Source organism: Periplaneta americana, chromosome 2, assembly GCF_040183065.1.
Source record: "Periplaneta americana isolate PAMFEO1 chromosome 2, P.americana_PAMFEO1_priV1, whole genome shotgun sequence".
Lineage (NCBI taxonomy): Eukaryota > Metazoa > Arthropoda > Insecta > Blattodea > Blattidae > Periplaneta > Periplaneta americana.
Genome location: NC_091118.1, coordinates 198,785,623 through 198,808,142, shown reverse-complemented (window position 1 = coordinate 198,808,142; position 22,520 = coordinate 198,785,623). Strand labels below are relative to the sequence as shown.

Below are 22,520 nucleotides of genomic sequence, written 5' to 3'. Positions count from 1 at the left end.
CAACTTACTTCCATTCATTGATTTTTGGCAGCCAAATGAAATGTGTCAGGTTCATGGTGGACATACTGTATAATGGGGGATAGGAACACTATTTGCTCCGACTCGTACAACAAAGTTTGCATTGAAAAAATGACCTCAGGAGCGTTCGTGCTGGCGAGCATATTTTTAATCTCATGACAAGAGCACCAGATATTAAAAAAAAAAAAAAAAGCACACTGGTGCTCCCGAGCACCAGGTTGAGAACGCTGTGTAGTGTACATTGTGACAAACATCTTAATGTTTTCGAAACAGTCCGCCCTTTGTCAAGCCCTACATTTACCTGTGTGATAGTGAGCGTGTGCAAGTAACACCGCAGTCTAGTATATACAGTCACGAAGCTTGAGTTGTGAGGGTGCTAGAAACAATAGACTGTGCTGGTACTATTTAGCATTGTCTGTAATGAGGCGATATTAGTAATCCTAGTGGTTAGCAACTATCTATGGATGCATATTTACTAAGTATTGAGCTTCGTGACTGTATATAGTAGACTGTGGTAATACTGGCCTCCATTGTGATTTCGTTAAGTGCTGAAGCGAGACAACTTCGTATATGGGAGGTCCAAACTCACCCCAGAAACAGAGAAGAGGTTTACTGGCTACCCTCAACACCCTCCAGTTGTGTGCCTGAGTGCGACCATAAATTAGGTTATGAGCACTTACTCCCATACACATTCATCAGTTTAACCAACCTCCATCATATCACTAACGTCAAACACCAAATAACTGGCAGACCGTCATTACATCACGAAACAAACACCAAGCTATATGGCAGTTGGTGGTTCTTTTAACAGCCCTTATGAACTACAAAACTATATTTTATCTTCAGTCAGTTGAATGGCTGGTGCATCGGGTCTCACACGTCGGAAATTGTAATAGAAACGACTGTATATAGAGTAAACCGTATAAGTAATGTAATTTCAAGGGGTTATTCTTTGAGATATTTCAAACAAAAAAGTTTCATACAGTTTCACTCATTTTTGCTTCCTTTTCGAAATAAAAATTGTTTTATGTTAAACATTTTATAGCGTGTTTTGAGAAAGTCATTGATTTAATTCCCAATATGCTCAGTTAATTTAAGAGAGCAGTGTACTATACTATGATGATTGAAATAATTTTAGTTAATTTTAAATCAATGTCTTAACCAAAACACGATATGAAATGCATCATATAAAACAACATTTATCTCAAAAAGGAAGCAAAGAGGAGCAAAATTGTATGGAACATTTTGTTTGAAATATTAAAAAAAAAATAATTTCCTGAACATTGCTTACGATTCACCCTATATATTGATAGTGGGTATTCCCAAACAATTTTTCGATATCAGGGATGCTCAAAATTTGTTTTTCCGTGAAAGTTTCGAAATGCTTTTGCAATATCACAGTACTTTCTCTTTATACTTAGTATAAAAAAAAACAAAAACAAAAACAAAGGAAGGTCAGGTACAGGAATCTCCCCCTTTAAGAAAAACCTGTAATAATATTTTCTCTCATCTTCTCTCCATACCTTCCTTCACTGCTGTTTATAATATGATTGACCCTTCAGGGACGTAAGAGATAATACAGATTATGCTCAAGAACTTGATAATAAAGAAGAAGGAGCTATTTAAAAAAAAAAGTAAATACTCTTTTAGGCTGAAATATAACAAACAAAAGAATAATAAAGCCACTCTATTCCACTGGAAAACTGGCAGAACTATTAGTGAAGAAGTAACGTTTTCATCTTTGTTTGTTTATTTGTTTGTTTGACTTTCTTTCTTTCTTTCCTTCTTTCTTCCTTCTTTGTTTGTTTGTTTGTTTGTTTCCTTTCTTTCTTTCTTTCTTTCTTTCTTTCTTTCTTTCTTTCTTTCTTTCTTTCTTTCTTTCTTTCTTCCTTTATTTCTTTATTTCTTTATTTCTTTCTTTCTTTCTTTCTTTCTTTCTTTATTTCTTTCACCACTCCTGTTATAGCTTCGTACAAACCATAGCGATATAAGAGGGGAAATGTTATTTGCCCAGCACTAGACACATTCACAGCACTATGTAGCAAATCACTAATAATAATTAATGTAAGAGTAAATATAATAGAATAGTAAATGCCACCACAAGACAGTTCACCATAGCGTGAATCATCACGCAAAATTTCAGACTTGGAGTCTATATTTAAGTATACCTACGTCTAATTGCTATTTTTAGGATACAACAGAAATCGGTTCTTGAAGTGGCGGGTACAAAGTTATGAGGCATTATTACCACACCAGGAGGCTGAACGCGTCACTGCGTCGCCCTAAACGTTGAAACAGGCAGCGGCTCTCGGCGCAGCGAAAGTATTAAAATAGTAGTTTCTAAAAATAATTTATACCGAGCTGGGAGTTGGGAATCGGTACATTTTGAACGATTCCTACTCCATCCAAAATTACTTTGAATTTCTATTAGACTCTATATTTCTTCTGGATCAAAATGCACGAAAAACTGCATTCAACTCCAACTGCACCGATTGCATTGAAAAGTGTATTTGATACCGAAAATATTGGAAATTGCATTCTATTCCGACTGCGCTGAAATTTGTATACCATTTCGACTCTACCAAAAATGTCTTCAGGCTCCAAATTCATCGAAAATTGCATCCGACTTCGACTGCGCCGAAATTTTCTTCTGACTCTGATCGCACCGAAAATTGCTCCGGACTCCACTAAATAAAATATGCTTCCAACTCTGCACTGAATATTGTTTCGAATGCCTCTGCATACAAGAATACTTCCAACTTTGCACTGAAAATTGCTTCGGACTCCACTGTATAAAAAATGCATTCAATTCGCCACTGAAAATTACTTCGGACATCACTGCATAAAAAATGCATCCAACTCGGCACTAAAAATTACTTCGGACTTCACTCCATAAAAAACGCATCCAACTCGCCACTGAAAATTACTTCGGACTCCACTGCATAAAAGAATACATCCAATTCGGCACTGAAAATTACTTCGGACTTCACTGCATAAAAAAATGCATCCAACTCGGCACTGAAAATTACTTCGGACTTCACTGCATAAAAAATGCATTCAACTCGGCACTGAAAATTACTTCGGACTCCAATGCATAAAAATGCATTCAACTCGGCACTCAAAATTACTTCGGACTTCACTGCATAAAAATGCATCCAACTCGGCACTGGAAATTACTTCGGACTCCACTGCATAAAAGAATGCATCCAATTCTGCACTGAAAATTACTTCGGACTCCACTGCATAAAAATGCATCCAATTCCGCACTGAAAATTACTTCGGACTCCACTGCATAAAAGAATGCATACAATTCAGCACAGAAAATTACTTCGGACTCCACTGCATAAAAGAATGCATCCAATTTCGCACTGAAAATTACTTCGGACTTCACTGCATAAAAATGCGTCCAATTCCGCACTGAAAATTACTTCGGACTCCACTGCATAAAAAATGCATCCAATTCCGCACTGAAAATTACTTCGGACTCCACTGCATAAAAGAATTCATCCAATTCGGCACTGAAAATTACTTCGGACTCCACTGCATAAAAGAATGCATCCAATTCCGCACTGAAAATTACTTCGGACTCCACTGCATAAAAGAATGCATCCAATTCCGCACTGAAAATTACTTCGGACTCCACTGCATAACAATGCATCCAACTCGACACTGAAAATTGCTTCGGACTCCACTGCGTAAAGAATGCATCCAACTCGACACTGAAAATTACTTCGGGCTCCACTGCATAAAGAATGCATCTAACTCGGCACTGAAAATTGCTTCAGACTCCACTGCATAAAAGAATGCACCCAACTCGGCACTGAGAATTACTTCTGACTCCACTGCATAAAGAATGCATCCAAGTGGCACTGAAAATTGCTTCGGATTCCACTGCATAAAAAATGCATCCAATTGGCACTGAAAATTGCTTCGGATTCCACTGCATAAAAAATGCTTCCAACTCGGCACTGAAAATTGCTTCGGACTCAACTGCATAAAGAATGCATCCAAGTCGGCACTGAAAACTGCTTCGGATTCCACTGCATAAAAGAATGCTTCCAACTCGGCACTGAAAATTGCTTCGGACTCCATTGCATAAATAAATGCTTCCAACTCGGTACTGAAAATTGATTCGGACTGCACTGCATAAAAAAATGCTTCCAACTCGGCATTGAAAATTGCTTCGGACTCTACTGCATAAACAATGCATCCAACTCGGCAATGAAAATTGCTTCGGATTCCACTGCATAAAAGAATGCTTCCAACTCGGAACTGAAAATTGCTTCGGACTCCACTGCGGAAAAAATGCTTCCGACTCTGCACTGAAAATTGCTTCGGACTCCACTGCATAAAAATGCTTCCAACTCTGCACTGAAAATTGCTTCGGACTCCACTGCATAAAAATGCTTCCAACCCTGCACTGAAAATTGCTTCAGACTCCACTGCATAAAAATGCTTCCAACTCTGCACTGAAAATTGCTTCGGACTCCATTGCATAAAAATGCTTCCAACTCTGCACTGAAAATTGCTTCGGACTCCACTGCATAAAAATGCTTCCAACTCTGCACTGAAAATTGCTTCGGACTCCACTGCATAAAAATGCTTCCAACTCGGCACTGAAAATTGCTCCGGACTCCACTGCACAAAAAATGTCTTTCAACTCTGCACGGAAAATTGCTTCGGACTCCACTGCATAAAAATGCTTCCAACTCGGCACTGAAAATTGCTTCGGACTCCACTGCGTAAAAAATGCTTCCAACTCGGCACTGAAAATTGCTCCGGACTCCGCTGCATAAAAAATTTCTTCCAACTGCACTGAAAATTGCTTCGGACTCCACTGCATAAAAAATCTCTTCCAACACTGCACTGAAAATTGCTTCGGTCTCCACTGCATAAAAGAATGCATCCAATTCGGCACTGAAAATTGCTTCGGACTCCACTGCATAAAAGAATGCTTCAACTCGGCACTGAAAATTTCTTCGGACTCCACTGCGTAAAGAATGATCCCAACTCGGCACTGAAAATTACTTCGGACTCCACGCATAAAAAATGCTTCCAACTTTGCACTGAAAATTGCTTCGGACTCCACGCATAAAAAAATGCTCCCAACTCGGCACTGAAAATTACTTCGGACTCCACGCATAAAAAAATACTCCCACCTTGGTACTGAAAATTACATCGGACTCCACGCATAAAAAAATGCTTTCAACTCGGAACTGAAAATTGCTTCGGACTCCACGCATAAAAAAATGCTTTCAACTCGGAACTGAAAATTGCTTCAGACTCCACGCACAAAAAAATGCTTTCAACTCGGAACTGAAAATTCCTTCGGCCTCCAAGCATAAAAATGCTTTCAACTCGGAACTGAAAATTGCTTCGGACTCCACGCACAAAAAAATGCTTTCAACTCGGAACTGAAAATTGCTTCGGAATCCACGCATAAAAAATGCTTTCAACTCGGAACTGAAAATTGCTTCGGTTTCCACGCATAAAAAATGCTTCCAACTCTGCACTGAAAATTGCTTCGGACTCCACTGAATAAAAAATGCTTCCAACTCAGCATTGAAAATTGCTTCGGACTCCACGCATAAAAAATTCTTTCAACTCGGAACTGAAAATTGCTTCGGACTCCACGCACAAACAAAAATGCTTTCAACTCGGAACTGAAAATTCCTTCAGCCTCAAAGCATAAAAAATGCTTTCAACTCGGAACTGAAAATTGCTTCGGACTCCACGCACAAAAAAATGCTTCCAACTGGGAACTAAAAATTGCTTCGGAATCCACGCATAAAAAATTCTTTCAACTCGGAACTGAAAATTGCTTCGGTTTCCACGCATAAAAAATGCTTCCAACTCTGCACTGAAAATTGCTTCGGACTCCACTGAATAAAAAATGCTTCCAACTCAGCATTGAAAATTGCTTCGGACTCCACGCATAAAAAATGCTTTCAACTCGGAACTGAAAATTGCTTCGGACTCCACGCACAAAAAAAAAAATGCTTTCAACTCGGAACTGAAAATTCCTTCGGCCTCCAAGCATAAAAAATGCTTTCAACTCGGAACTGAAAATTGCTTCGGACTCCACGCACAAAAAAATGCTTTCAACTCGGAACTGAAAATTGCTTCGGAATCCACGCATAAAAAAATGCTTTCAACTCGGAACTGAAAATGGCTTCGGTTTGCACGCATAAAAAATGCTTCCAACTCGGAACTGAAAATTGCTTCGGACTCCACTGAATAAAAAATGCTTCCAACTCGGCATTGAAAATTGCTTCGGGCTCCACTGCATAAAAAAATGCTTCCAACTAGGCACTGAAAATTACTTCGGACTGCGCGCATAAAAAATGCTTCCAACTCTGCACTGAAAATTGCTTTGGACTTCAATAATAAAAAAATGCTTTCAACTCTGCACTGAAAATTGTTTCGGACTCCACTGAACTGAAAATTGTTTGGGAAAATGGCTGCACGGAAAATTGTTCCGGATACTGACAGGATCGAAAATTACTTCGGAATTTAATTGCACCGAAAATTGCTTTTTAAGAAGATCCATTGCTGTGTAATTTCAGAGGACCATAATATTTAAACGGAATAGAGACATATTATGAAAATGATGTACAAGAGAAAATTGAATATAAGCCTTCATATTGCAAATACAGAATTTGCTATGTCGGCAAGTATATTAAAACTCGTTATTTGTGGTGGTGGTGATGATGATGATGATGATGATGATGATGATGATGATGATGATGATGATGATGATGATGATTACGTCTGTCGTCTATAAACTACGAAATTAAACGAACGGAAGAACATTGACGGGTTATAGATCCGTCTGTAGACAAACAATTAAGCGAACATTTGGTTTATACGAGGACTTAGGGCAGTAACTTGAACTAGGAATACGTAAAGCAATAACTTATTTAGGGATGAGCAAAGAAGCAATATCGATATAAGAAAGCCAGTCAGAGAAAAGAAAATGCCTTGCAATAGCGGCCACTTCACTGACAAGTTTGTGACGCAGATTGCCGCATAAGCAAGGCGCTGTAAGAACTAAATGCACTTGTAACTCCTCTCACTATTACAGAAAGCAAACGATATGAATTGTCAGACAAACGAGTGGCACATTACAGTTCACTGAGCAAGAAAGTATGTGATATGGTACGGTAAATGCTGCAGGTGGGGCGTAAAACAAGCTCATACACTGATATGGTACAGTCTATAATCTTTACAGTTTCCCTACCAACATTATATATATTATTTATGTGATAAGACCATTCTCCTTTGTAGTTTATATTTATTCCGAGGTATCTTAAGTTCGTCGTCGTTTTTAAGTTAAATTCATTGATAAGTATATTTTCAGACATTGATCGTTTACACCCCTGTTTACATATTAACAGTTTTGTTTTATCTTTGTTTAACTTCAGGTCCCAGTTTAAGCAATAATTTTCCATAGTGTTTAATAATTTCCTCATACCTGTTACCGTTGTTGACAATAGAAGTGTATCGTCAACAAATTGCAATGCAGGTGCTTGCACATTCCCAAGAGTAGGCCAGTGCCCACAGTTATTCTCTATGTCGTCAGCTAAATCATTTACGTAACATATATACAGTAAACCGCTGAGTGCTGATCCTTGATTTATTCCATTAGTCATGGGAATTTCACATTCGCTGTCTGCCCCCGTTACCTCATTTATTATAATGCAAGCATTTTCATACATCGCCTTTATATTTTTAATGAAACTACTACTCAGACCGATCTTCGCCAATTTAAAAAACAGTTTATTTCTATTTATAAAATCAAAAGCCTTTGATATGTCAACAAGGCAGCAATATAATTTCCCTCTCTTGTATTTAGTGTATTTGTTTATTAATTCATTAACTAATATTAAGCTATCTACAGTCGATGTTCCTTTTTTATATCCGAATTGTAAGTTGTTAATAATATTATGTTTAACCAGCCAATTTGCAAGTCTCTGTGCAATCAGGCTTATATATAGTTTACTAAGGCTGGATAATATAGAGATACCTCGATAGTTAGAAATTATTTGGCTATCTTTTTTATTTCTAAATTTAATAGTTTTGAAGGTACGTCAAAAGAATATTATGAAATAAAATTAAGGAATGAAGGCTTACCTACGAGAGAGAGCTTGTATGAACTGTATAAATACTTTTGTAAGGAAAGAGGTATGGAAGAAACTAGAATTAGAGATGATTTAGATACGCTAGCTGCACATTGCAGAGTGAAGAGGGAAGTACATCTTAGGAAGGTAAACCAATACTGATGGTACCAATATTCTAGAATGAGTTGAGTCTTGCACAATAACTGAAAGCTAGTGCAAGACAAAACAAATATGTTAATAGGTAAAACGTAGAAATTGTATTTAAATAATTATATATCTTTCTGTAAAATTGTTGTATGTAATGTGTCTGTGATCTATTATATATAATAAACCAAACTAATTACACTGATATGGGCTCATTGTACTACTGTGCTTCCAAATTTTGATGTTCGAGAGAAGGTAAATTTTGTCTGGAGTCAACTCATATAGAAACGGAATTTTTTACGTGCCGTAAATCTACGACACAGAATCCTCAGTTTCACTTGTCTTCAGAAGGAAGCATACTGTGAATTTTACCGCTCTAAAAAATCTACCGATTCAATAATGTATTAATTTGTTCGTTAATCTTTTATTCAAGCTTAAATTTGTCATCCTTACAGTTAGTATTGACAGTACTTTTTTATTTGTGTATCTGATGTAAGATAAATAGACTATGTGAGTAATATTGCATTGTACTGTATTGTACCGGGCTTTCATTTCAAAACTTCCCAGTCTAAATAACTGTTTATTTAAATTAAATTAAATTTAAACAAATAACACGTCAATTTTATTTAGATCTTCAAGAGAAAGTTAAAAATCAGTGTTAATTGCGTTTTATGTTTCACCCCTTAAACATATTTTTAACTTCCAAATGGGACACGCCTATATTATGGTAGGCGTGGCTAACGAGAAAGACAGGCTCAGGCACGAATCGGAGTCGCGTGATTATCACGGTCTAGGCATGGCCATATTGACAAACACCTAATATAAATGCATGTATGGGAGTTTACATATATGACAAATCAACACTGCATTATTTGAAAGGACAAATGAAGATCGTAGATTATTAAAATGGCTACTACAAATCAACAGCGGGCACAATGTCTTCTTTGGTATACTAAATTTGAAAGTGTTAAAAGAGTTCAAAGGGAATTTCGACGTGAGTATGGTGTGCGTAATGTACCTAAATACGATTCCATAACGTTGCGGTATCGAATATTTGAGTAGCTTAATATCAAAGGCGGACATCTGTCCTTCACATGAAATTTAGATAATGTGGATTCTTATACATTTTTTCATGCTTTTTCCAGTTATGGTGAAACATATACAAACTCTAACACTACATTTATAAAAATAAATTGTTTTAAAATACTACGAAGAACATTATGAAACAAAAAAGTACCTCTAGATCAAAACTATGGAGGCGACAGATGTCCGTCTTTGATATTAAACTACTCATTTTTAGAAACAGGTTCTGTATTAAAAAAACATGCAGGAGGTCGAAGGCGAAACCCAGTACGAGAAGCAGCTATCTCTTGGCTTGGCCTCCAGACTCCCCAGATCTAACCCCTCCTGACTTCTTTGTGCAGGGTTTTGTTGAAGACATTGTCTATTCACAGAAATCCAGGATCCAGGATCCAGGATGATCTGAAAGTAAAAATTACTCAATTTTTATTTTATTGGGTTATTTTACGACGCTGTATCAACATCTAGGTTATTTAGCGTCTGAATGATATGAAGGTGACAATGCCGGTGAAGTGAGTCCGGGGTCCAACACCGAAAGCTACCCAGCATTTGCTCGTATTGGGTTGAGGGAAAACCCCGGAAAAAACCTCAACCAGGTAACTTGCCCCGACCGGGATTCGAACCCGGGCCACCTGGTTTCGCAGCCAGACGCGCTGACCGTTACTCCACAGGTGTGGACAAAAATTACTCAACCTTTTCAACAAATCACCCCTCTTATGTTACAACGAACATGGGCTGAATTGCATCACCATGAGTTGTGCAGGGTGCGCAATGGGGGTCATGTTGAGCTCTGAGGAATCTCCCATCTTTCAGTGTTGTATGTACAAAGTTTCAACAAATAAAGTTCAGTAGTAAATGTTTGACAGTGTTTTTATTTTTTCCATACCCAAACGAATCACCCTGTAGATAGAGAAACGGTTATTCGAACTTATCTACTAGTTTTAATGACATCTATTACTAGTTCAGATTTAAATATAATATAGGGATGTCATTTGAAATTCAAAGGAGTGTTAGGGAGGTGAAACATAAAATGCAATTAACACTGGTTTTAAACTTCTCTATCAATATCTAAATAGACGTGTTTTTTTTTTAAATTCAATTGAAATGAATAGTTACTTAGACTGGGGAAATTTTGAAATGACTGACAGCTCTACAGCTGTGAAAAAACAAATCATAAAAGTATAATAATCGAATGGCAAGAGTCTAATCTCAAACAGACTTTCCATTAGGAAGTATTAGCTTGAATTAGAACACATTTTGTAGAATTGACAAATTAAGTGGAAATCCATGCTGTAAATCAATCACAACGACATTGAGGGGCTAAATATTTCAGGTATCAATCCCGATATTGTATACCTTTGTGCAGCAGAGTAGGACCAGGGGAAATTAATTTTATACTAACCTAAACCAAAGCGATTTACACTGAGTGATATCTACCGCTTCTACCGCAAAGTGAAACATTGTAATAGTTTCATGAAATTGAATTCCAATAATTCGAGCTTGCCTTCGGTTTCCTATCTGATTTCTTTCATTGCGTGATGTAGGGCCCGGTAAATCACCTGGCGGCTTCTCGTGAAAGGGAACCGTATTCGATCTCCGGCAGATCGTGCAAGAATGTTGGTGGGAATGTGGCCAAGATAAAAGTCTTCTATGCCATTCTCACTCGTCACTGTCTCATCATTTGAAAGACTTCGGTCATTGACTGTAGTAAAATACAGTGACTAGAAAAAGAAATGAAGCATTGCGCCGAATAACGGTCTATGTTACAATCTGCTAACTGTGCAGGAGGACCAAAAATGTTACACCGTAATTCAGCTCATAAATTTACTATCGGACGGACAACATAGACCGTTATTCCATCAATATGTTTTTTACACTAAGCGAAGTATACGATTGTATGTTATTGAAAGTTAAATTAGGCCTACACATCATAGAAGTTTGTAACATTTTAACTCCACAGAAATTCTACTGGGGAATACAGACAATAAAGAGTTTTATGCTCGACCATGCCGAAATGTAGTAATTATACACCTGGTAGCAGCCCTTTAATGGACCTCATTAAAGTACACCTATTCATTACAGTTCAGTTGTTCAGCCAATCAGAAATCACCATGGTAGCATTATAAAAGTGCAAGTATGGATTATTCTCGGATATGCAATCGAAAGACTAGTGAAACGTCACGGAGACTGGAAATACAATACTATCGCAGAAGGTTATGTTCTGTTACTATAATAATTAGCGTTAATTGTAAATAATATTCAAATAAATTCAATTTGTCATCTCGTTTTTCAATGTCTAAATCAATTTCAAGGTTATATCAAGATTAATGTTCATTTTACTCTCTTAGATTATATCAAGGTCAATGACATTTGTTCCTCGGAAAAAATCAATACTTTCGCGTCTGCGCACATCTCACAATTTACGAGATTGCACAAGGCCACTTCCGCTCCCCAGTCAGATAAGAATAATATGAATACTTATGAATAATTTCAAGTTAGAAATATGGTCGAGCATAAAAAGTCGTATGAAACTTGCCTATAATGGTAATTAAGAAGCTCGTATGAAAATTATGAAACTCGCTTGCGCTCGTTTCATAAACATACTCGCGTCTTAATTACTACCATTATAGGCTCGTTGCATAATGTACTATTATACCATCAGAATATTATGAAATATACAAAGTAAATAAGAAGGTTAAATTATGAACAAAATGCTTGATATTTATTTTTAAATGCTATATATTAATATGAATTAACACCATGTAATTTATTAAAGTTACACCATTAAATTAATGAAAGTTGTAACAAAACCAAATGAATAAAGAAAATTAAATATTACAGTTGAGAAATTGTTGGGGGATGGAATTTGAACCCCTGTCCCGAATATTCAGTATCCATCCCAAAAGGTGGCTTATCTGTTAAGTATAAATTTTATTAATAATGAGACAATAACAATCACAATTTTTAAATGCTGACTGTAAGAGAGTAATACGTTTTAAATAGCTCCTTTCTGACATCAAGAGCAAGCTGTGAGCGCATATTACAAGAATTTCCACAAATCTGTTCCTGAAACGAAATACCTTGATAAAATTCTAAGATAAACTATAGTGGCAAAACATAGGCCAACTAACACTAGGTAAAGTGTAAATTAGAATACAACTAATAAAATACTGCAAAAATAACAGACAGGAACTTACATTATTTGGGGGATCTTTCGCACTAACTTTCGACTTCGTCTTCCTTGTTGTATGCTCAAGACAGAGATTTTCGTGACACATCTTTCCACTTATTAATATTAATTTGTCTGGATCCTTTCCCCCCCCCTTTTAGACTTATTTTGCAGATCACTATCTACCATAGAAATCGTCACTGTCTTGCAGTTATTCATTTTATGTAATAGATCAACCGAAACCTGATACACAGATGAAAGAGTAGTGGAACGGAGAAAAAAATCTCTCCGGCACCGGGATTTGAACCCGGGATTTCAGCTCTACGTGCTGATGCTTTATCCACTAAGCCACACCGGATTCCCATCCCGGTGTCGGATCGAATCGTCTCAGTTTAAGTTCCACCTCTTGGGTTCCCTCTAGTGGCCTGCCCTCTGCACTACGTCATAGATGTCTATGAACGTAGGACAATGTCCAAATATGTGCAGAGGTGCACTCGTTATGGGTGACTGGTTGGCCGGGATCCGACGGAATAAGCGCCGTCTTAAATCACAAAGTGATTCACGCATGTCATATTATATATTATTTAGTGTGGCTTAGTGGATAAAGCATTAGCACGTAGAGCTGAAAACTCGGGTTCAAATCCCGGTGCCGGAGAGAATTTTTCTCCGTTCCACTACTCTTTCATCGTATGATGACGCAGAATATCTGCATTGAAACATCATGTGTACTTCGGTACATTAAATAATATATCTGATACACAGAGTTCAAGTACCCAGTATTCGTAAAGAGAAGCTCCCGTGCAATAGCTCCCGATACGATGTAAACAACTGGATATGCTAGAAGTGACTAGTGACATAGATCGTTGTTCTAACCAAGAAATTCATGGTTGTAACTCGTGTAGAAGTGCCTCTGGTACAGATATTGAGAAACAATTTTTGTGACAGCTGTGTAAGACTATACAGAGCATTATTCCATTAAAAACTCAATTTTGAAAAATTGTAGCATAGACCGTTATTCGGCCCAACGCTTCAAATGTTATTCTGTTTACCCTACAATCGCAGTCTTTCCTTCGAACAACATTGTTTCAGATAATGTAAACGAGACTAAAAATTAACATTCAAATTCTATTTTGTTGACGAGCGGGAAAATTTTGATAATAGATTTTCGCGATTGAATAGATCGGGCAATTTGAATGACATATTTACAACACTATTAGTAATTTGTAGTCAATTCTTTATTACCTAGTCTTTATTTTAAAGATGGAATGAAAGAAAAAAAATTCTTAGACAAGAAATAAATAACGATCCAGAACCAAGCACTCTAAAAGGAAAAATGATTGTGAAAATAACTTACTTACTTACTTACTTACTTTTAAGGAACCCGGAGGTTCATTGCCGCCCTCACATAAGCCCGCCATTGGTCCTTATCCTGAGTAAAATTAACCCATTCTCTATCATCATATCCCACCTCCCTCAAATCCATTTTAATATTATCTTCCCATCTACGTCTCGGCCTCCCTAAAGGTCTTTTTCCCTCCGGCCTTCCAACTAATACTCTATATGCATTTCTGGATTCGCCCATATGTGCTACATGCCCTGCCCATCTCAAACGTCTGGATTTAATGTTCCTAATTATGTCAGCTGAAGAATACAATGCGTGCAGTTTTGTGTTGTGTAACTTTCTCCATTCTCCTGTAACTTCATCCCTCTTAGCCCCAAATATTTTCCTAAGAAGCTTATTCTCAAACACCCGTAGTCTCTGTTCCTCTCTCAAAGTGAGAGTCCAAGTTTCACAACCATACAGAACAACCGGTAATATAACTGTTTTATATTCTAACTTTCAGATTTTTCGACAGGAGACTGGATGATAAAAGTTTCTCAACCGAATAATAACAGGCATTTCCCATATTTATCCTGTGTTTAATTTCCTCCCGAGTATCTTTTATATTTGTTACTGTTGCTCCCAGATATTTGAACTTCTCCACCTCTTCAAAAGATAAATCTCCACTTTTTATATTTCCATTTCGTACAATATTCTGGTCACGAGACATAATCATATATGTGAAAATAACATTTTCTAACTTTATTTCGTATTATTCATATTGCCCCACAATATATCCAAATTACTCCAAGTTTTTAAAATCCTGTAAAACTTTGCGGGTAAATCGGATAGCTCAATTGTGACTTCAGCTACAGTTATTTTCATTTTATAAATTTTCTATCGCTTCTTTAAACATGTAAGTGCAACTTTTCATATTAATATTAGCGATACTGTGGGTATATTCCATGAAAAAAAGTTAAAATATCTAAAGTTATTCAAATTACCTCTCTTTACTCTAACACGATAACAGATTCTTAATTTTCTTGTACGTCACATGTTTAACCACGTGCCGAGGTTCGAACCTAGTTACTATGACTAATAGTACACTCATAATTCAGTGCAGAGGTCTAAGCCCTTGCATACATGTATCCACATAGAGGGGAGTGACGAAGGGGAGCACGGTTACCAGCCCCGTCTTGTTGGTGACGTCACGCCCTTTCCGTGTTGCCTAGCAACCCATCTTGCCCGGTCCAGCCCCACGCCTTGTTCATCAGAAAAGAAAGGAATTTGTGCTATGGTTAGAGCGAAGAATGCCCGAGATATGAAATTATTTTCCGTTGCTTTAACAAAAAAGTCGTGTTACTCTGCTATTAAAGGCATCTCTTTTATGCAGCGGAATGTTCATTGTGTTCATCATGGAACCTTGAAATTTAGCAGAATCCTGCACTACGTACCGCGGCTTACATGCTGCAGTCTTGTTTTCTTTTTTATAATTGCGTTTTTCGTAAATTTTTATCCCAATGCTTAACAAAGCTAATTTTACTTTCAGCCCTGGGTAGATTGAAAACTCAAAGTTTCATATCCATTGTTCAAGAATTAAAACAGAAAATCAATATCCCGAATTTCAAAGAAAACTTACAAATTAAACCAAACCCTTTAACTCTATTAAATATAGAATATAATCTAAATTTAACAGAAGAAATACTGAAATCGGAAGTAAACACTGAAATATTAGGTACCGTCCACAAAATTGGCTTCATTTATACACCGACGGATCCTTGATCTCCAGAGAACAAGGTGCCGGTGCAGGTGTTACGTGCTGTCTCTTCTCACTTTATAGATCTCTTGGATATGGAACAACAAGTTTTGATGGTGAAATCATTGCAATAAGTGAAAGTCTCAGGAATCTTCTATGCCACATCAATAAATTTAGGAATGCAGTTATATTGTCAGACTCCAAAGCAGCTATTCTATCAATCGTCTCTAAACACACACCTTCATCTCAAACAGCAGAAATAACTAAAATGCTCTCTCAATTAATATCACTCAATAAAAGAATTGTATCCCAATGGATGCCATCCCATTGTGGAATCCTGGGAAACGAGAATGCAGATGCTTTAGCAAAGAAGGGCAGCACTGCTACTTACAGACCTGTTACTAAATCTGCGTATTACTCTGTGAAGAGATTTATTAAATCTACATACTTAGACTTCAACAAACAAAATTTGATAACTCAATCCCAAGGGAAAAAATGGAACTCCCTGCATCAAAATCCACAGTTAATTCCCGATCCGATTTACCACGAAAATCGTCTGTAGCTGCATTTAGATTGGCAACAGGCCATGATTGTTTGGCCAAACACCTGCATAGAATTGGAATATATCAGTCCCCAAACTGCCCATTGTGCAACTCAAACCAAGAAATGGATTCGGAACACCTCAAAATCTGTGCTTCAGTGGCTGGTCATGATAATATCTTTGAAAAATATTGGAGTGCAAGAGGTCAAATGACTTTATTGTCAAACGCCTGGCATTAGAAAACAACAACTACTTTCAGCCCTGGAACAATAGTTCTGGTCCATCGCTGTGGAGTAACGGTTAGCTTGCCTGACCGTGCAACGAGCGGGCCCGGATTCAAATCCTGGTTGGGACAAGTTACCTGGTTCAGGTTTCTTCCTTGGTTTCCCGTCAACCCATTAGGAAAACATTCGGCGTTTGACCTCAAACTCATTCTCTGACATTATCATCTTCGTAACATTCAGACGCTAGATAACCATAGATGTTGATAAAGCGCTGTGAAATAATCCACTAGTTCTGCGTTAATTTCGTAATTTTATTTACACATTTATTCATTCAATTACTTGTTACTTTATTTAATTTACTAATATTTATATTTTATTTATTTATGCTTACCAAAGAAATATGATAATAATAATTATTTTTATTATCACCATTATTATTAATATGAGTATTATTATTATTATTATTATTATTATTATTATTATTATTATTATTTAAAAAATGTAAAGGTATCCCCGTAACATGCCATGAAGACACTTGGGGGGCATGGAGATAGAGCACCATGTTTTCCATGACCTCGGCACTAGAATGAGGTGGTGTGGTCGGCACCACGCTCTGACCGCCTTTTACCCCCGGGAAAGATACGGTACTCAATTTTATAGGAGGCTGAGTGAACCTCCGGGCCGTTCTGAAAGTTTGGCAACGAGCAAAAATCCTGTCACCACCATTATTATTATTATTATTATTATTATTATTATTATTATTATTATTATTATTACTGGGGCTCTACCTCCATGCCCCCCAAGTGCCTTCATGGCATGTTACGGGGATACCTTTACCTTTTTACCTTTTATTATTATTATTATTATTATTATTATTATTATTATTATTATTATACTATTAAACATGGGACACAATACTCACAGTTGCCCACAGAAAGAAGTACTCAGAATAAAACGTCACAACAGTATACCACAGTCTAGTATATACAGTCACGAAGCTCAATACGTAGGGATTATGCATCCATAGATAGTTGCTAACCACTAGGATCGTTACTATCGCCTCATCACACACAATGCGAAATAGTACCGGAACAGTCTATTGTTCCTAGTACCCTCAACAACTCAAGCTTCGTGACTGTATATACTAGACTGTGAATATATGTTCTATTATCACAGATGCTCTTCGATGCAAAAATCTAGAAGTTCACGCGGAAGTTCATTATATTGTTGCTGGTGGGAGCAATCGTAGGATAGATATCATAGCTATGAATAGAAATAAACAGTCTAAATAATTGATACTACGATCAGATTTGGAAAAAAAAAACAGCCATTCAATCATCTGAAGTGAACGGAGAGAAAAAGAAAAGCTACGTGCCCAGGATTCGTTTCTTATCAGTCAAGTACAACATACTGTTTAATATTGGCTTATATTGGTACATTTCACACTTTCTAAATGTACTTAGGCCCGGTTGCAGAAAACCGATCAGATATTGATCTACGGTCAAAGAGGGTTTGATTGGCCATCAGTTCCATTTTCGTTACTGAAAGAACAATCAGTTAATTAATCGAAAATCAATCTTCCATTAGATTTGATCAACAGATTTTCGCTGATTAGTGACTGATCATTAATCAAGTGTGTATTGTTTATAGTGAAATTATAAATAATTATATAGGAAATAGTTGAAGTAGTCATGTTTTTTTTTTAAATTATCTAGCTAATAGAGTCTTCTGATGAAGAAATTTTCTGTAAATACTCATAAGCGATGTCTGAGGTAATATCACAGTCTAGTATATACAGTCACGAAGCTTGAGTTGTGAGGGCACTAAGAACAATAGACTGTGCAGGTACTATTTCGCATTGTTTGTGATGTGGTGATAGTAGCGGTTAGCAACTATCTATGGATGCATATTTACTACGTATTGAGCTTCGTTTCTGAATATACTAGACTGTGGTAATATGGTGAATGACGTCGTGATTTCCGACAAAGACCGAAAAATTAAAGTTTTTTTTTTTCTGCTTTACCGAAACACCATCCATCTCTTTATATTCTATTACATTCATAAAGCCCTCCATAATGTTACATTAGAAGGTTCTATTATTATTCCCGCATGCTTTTAGTTCGGTTCATTTCTTTTACTTTATTCTGTAGTCTATACAGATGGAATCCTTCTGTTTTACTTCTACAAAAATAACAAAACGACAAAGCATTCATTTTTTTCTTGATCAACGCCCATTCGATGCATTCATTTCCCCTCTCTTAAAGAGCATCAAATTGGCCGTGGTTGCTAAATAGCGCTGATGCCAATAATGTATTTCTTTCTTAAATCAGCAATTAGTAAATCAAAACAAGTTGAATGGAGATTCACTTTCGTGCAACGCAATGAGAAATCAAATAAATCAGACATCAACTGATTGGTGATCGGGGATTTATTTAATTCGCATTTATGCAACCGGGCCTTAATGTTTTATTATAAAATTTACCATCATAATAAAATTATCACTACCGATATCATCATCGCACCCTATTAATATTGCCATTGCTACTATTGTTACTACACCATCAGACGTATTGTCATCAATATTAGAACGCTGATCACTTGTGATCATTATTTAGTTATCTTGAGGAACCATAAACTCATTAAATTCGTTTATATATTATAATTGGAAAAGAAAGCTTCGCTCTAGAGTATGCCATAAGGAAAGTCCAGGATAGCAGAGAGGGTTTTGAATTGAACGGGTTACATCAGCTGCTTGTCTATGCGGATGACGTGAATATGTTAGGAGAAAATCCACAAACGATTAGGGACAACACGGGAATTTTACTGGAAGCAAGTAAAGAGATAGGTTTGGAAGTAAATCCCGAAAATACAAAGTATATGATTATGTCTCGTGACGAGAATATTGTACGAAATGGAAATATAAAAATTGGAAATTTATCTTTTGAAGAGGTGGAAAAATTCAAATATCTGTGAGCAACTGTAACAAATATAAATGATACTCGGGAGGAAATTAAACCACAGAATAAATATGGGGGGAAATGCCTATTATTATTCGGCTGAGAAGCTTTTATCATCCAGTCTGTTCTCAAAAAATATGAAAGTTAGAATTTATAAAACAGTTATATTACCGGTTGTTCTTTATGGTTGTGAAACTTGGACTCTCACTTTGAGAGAGGAACATACAGTAGGTTAAGGGTGTTTGAGAATAAGGTGCTTAGAAAAATATTTGGGGCTAAGCGGGATGAAGTTACAGGAGAATGGAGAAAGTTACACAACACAGAACTGCACGCATTGTATTCTTCACCTGACATAATTAGGAACTTAAAATCCAGACGTTTGAGATGGGCAGGGCATGTAGCACGTATGGGCGAATCCAGAAATGCATATAGAGTGTTAGTTTGGAGGCCGGAGGGAAAAAGACCTTTAGGGAGGCCGAGACGTAGATGGGAGGTGGGATATGATGATAGAGACTGGATTAATCTTGCTCAGGATAGGGACCAATGGCGGGTTTATGTGAGGGTGGCAATGAACCTCCGGGTTCCTTAAAAGCCAGTATGTAAGTAGGTAATTAAATAAGTAAGTAAGTAATTAGAAAAGGAAGCAGCACAACATTTGTACTCAACTTGTTTCTTACAGGAAGCCGGTCTGGCATGGGGCATAGTGCAATATAAAGAGAGTAAATTGCGTGATGTGGTTTGTGTTTGAAGGACGTCGCTGTTCATCATCATGAGCTTCATCTACGCGAAGCTGCTGGTGGTGATCTGCATTGCATACGTCATATCCGAAGTGGTGACGCACAAACTTCCCCTGCACTACTATGAGGTATGTATATTCCAACTGTATACATTCATGAACGATACATCCTTAATCGATTGTAATGAATGCATAGTACCACTTAGAGGAGGGAAATATTGCCAAAATAGATACTTTTTGAGTTCAAAATAATTACTGTCGTGTTTGAAGTGAGTATGATATTAATAAAATAGAGGGTGTCCCAGAAACTCCGTCCATATTATTCGAATAAACCAACATGTTTACATGTCTACCTATACCTCCTAAACCTCTTAAAATCTCCTAAAATATTGGATACTTTTTAACATCCTGTATAATCCACAGTTTGTAAGATTGGATTGAGTTTGTAGTGAAAACATTTTTTCATAGGCATTAGGTTCCTATATAAACAACAAGGAGTTTCACATACGTATAAAGACAGGAGTGCAACATCTCTTTCGAAGGAGTGTTCTTAAACTTCTGGTAGAACCTGTACTATAGTATAACTTGAAGAAATGGACGGTGTTTCTGGGACACGCTGTAGGTAGATAAATAAATAGGTAGGTGAAAGGTAATGTTACATTATCCATTACTGTACTCTGTAAAATAGACGTACAAATACAAGATTTCCGTGAATCCATATCCATAGGAATTGTTTCTACGGTTGCTCTTATTCTCAACATAGGTAGCAAGGGACTGGATTTCGACTAATTATCTTTAGTATAACATGTGCCCATCGATCGATCATTTTTCTAGTTACTGGTCCTCCAAATAGATAGATAAAAAAGTTTGGGCGCCCCTATCTTGGTGGTTGTGGTGATGGTGATTATGATGATGATGATGGGGGTGGTAGTGATGATGATGATGATGATGATGATGATGATGATGATGAATCTTGTTTTCATTAAAAGATTAAAAGGTATTTGATGACTAACAAAGAACTGAAGATCTGAGAGCTCTGTACAATATTAATCCACGTTTCTCGCGGAATTTATTATTCTAAACACAGCCGGCTACGTGAGCGAGTTATTTATTACTCCACCTCAAGGAAGTGTCGAAAACAGGAAGCAATCCCCAGACGTGTTGAAGGATGTGCTGATTCGGGTAGGATTTGCTGTAAGGGATGGACGGCATATAACAGCAGATAGCATACACAAGATGTCAGTTCTGACTTTCCGATAGCGGCACATGTTTACAGCGTGGTTTCATTTCCTCCCGGGTAGAAGCGGCTAAGGTACTAGGACGGCGTGCTTCGGAATTGTAGCACAACATAGTTCGAGTTTTGCAAGTAGCGCGCTTTGCACAACTTGCAGGCGTGAGGTCGGGTCACGCACGTCGCCAGTTGCGTGACTCTCAATTCAAATCATCACAACATCGCTCCAAAACTTGCAGAACAAAAATAACCAACTGGAGCCCACGAAGTGGATGGAAAACTTCTTATCATAAATCGATAAGCACAGAAAAACCTAGCCTTAAATAAGAAAGACTGGAGAATGCTGGGTTTGCAGTGAAAGACCTGCCCTTGGGCAGAACACTATGAATGAATGAAATATTAGAAACACGTGTTGTCCGCTGTGACTTAATCAGTTTTTTTTTTTCTGATGTAAGTCTATTGTTTTCCGTATCTCACTTTCAGATGAACATCAGAACACCCATTGCTACACAAAAGTTTAACATTGTTTCTTAACGTTATTTATTCGTCGGTATATTTTGCTTGAATCTCTTAAAGGGAGATATCATTGAAAATGGTAGAAGAACTCTATAGACGTGGACAAATTATTAGACTAAAACGTTTTCTTGGAAACATAATATAATTCGTCATATCAACTATCAGTATAATTTACAGAGTCTCTATTGTCGTAAATATGACTGTTTACATCTTCTGGTATATCTTTCCCATGGTTAAGTATATTTTTTCTCGCTATGCTTGTACTACTGGTGTTTTAATTATATATTGCAGAAGATATTCTTTCATGGCCTGCAAGCAGACCGGACATGAACGAAATTGAAAATCTGTGATGTATACTGAAGAAGAAAGTGAACTAAAAGAGGCTTACAACAAAACATGGACTCATTTAAGCACTGCCTGATATCTGGCTAAATGATGCTGATATTCAAAGAAAGTATCAAACTTTGGTTGCCAGCATCCCTGACAAAATCAACGTGTTAATAAAGTATAATGAAATGTTCACAAAATATTAGTAACCTCAAAACTCAATTTTCTGTTCATTTTATCTTTGCAAAATACATTTTTGTTCATTATTTCTACCGATAAATACAGCTTCGTTGCACATATAATTAATTTAGTGTAATAATTTGTCCACGTCTGTATTTTTAATATTAATTTTATTTTATTCTCTGATGTTTAAAGATTGG

The 22,520-nt window shown here is 36.9% G+C and overlaps 1 protein-coding gene across 15 annotated transcripts in view; it reads left to right on the top strand.

The window, feature by feature from the left end:
- OtopLa (Otopetrin-like a) overlaps positions 1-22,520 on the top strand; it is a 349,564-nt gene that overhangs the window by 262,247 nt on the left and 64,797 nt on the right. For all 15 annotated transcript variants that reach the window (XM_069819334.1, XM_069819330.1, XM_069819342.1 and 12 more), the window contains one exon: positions 20,081-20,195. In XM_069819334.1, the coding sequence (XP_069675435.1) occupies positions 20,081-20,195 (115 nt within the window). The remainder of the gene's footprint in view (positions 1-20,080; positions 20,196-22,520) is intronic.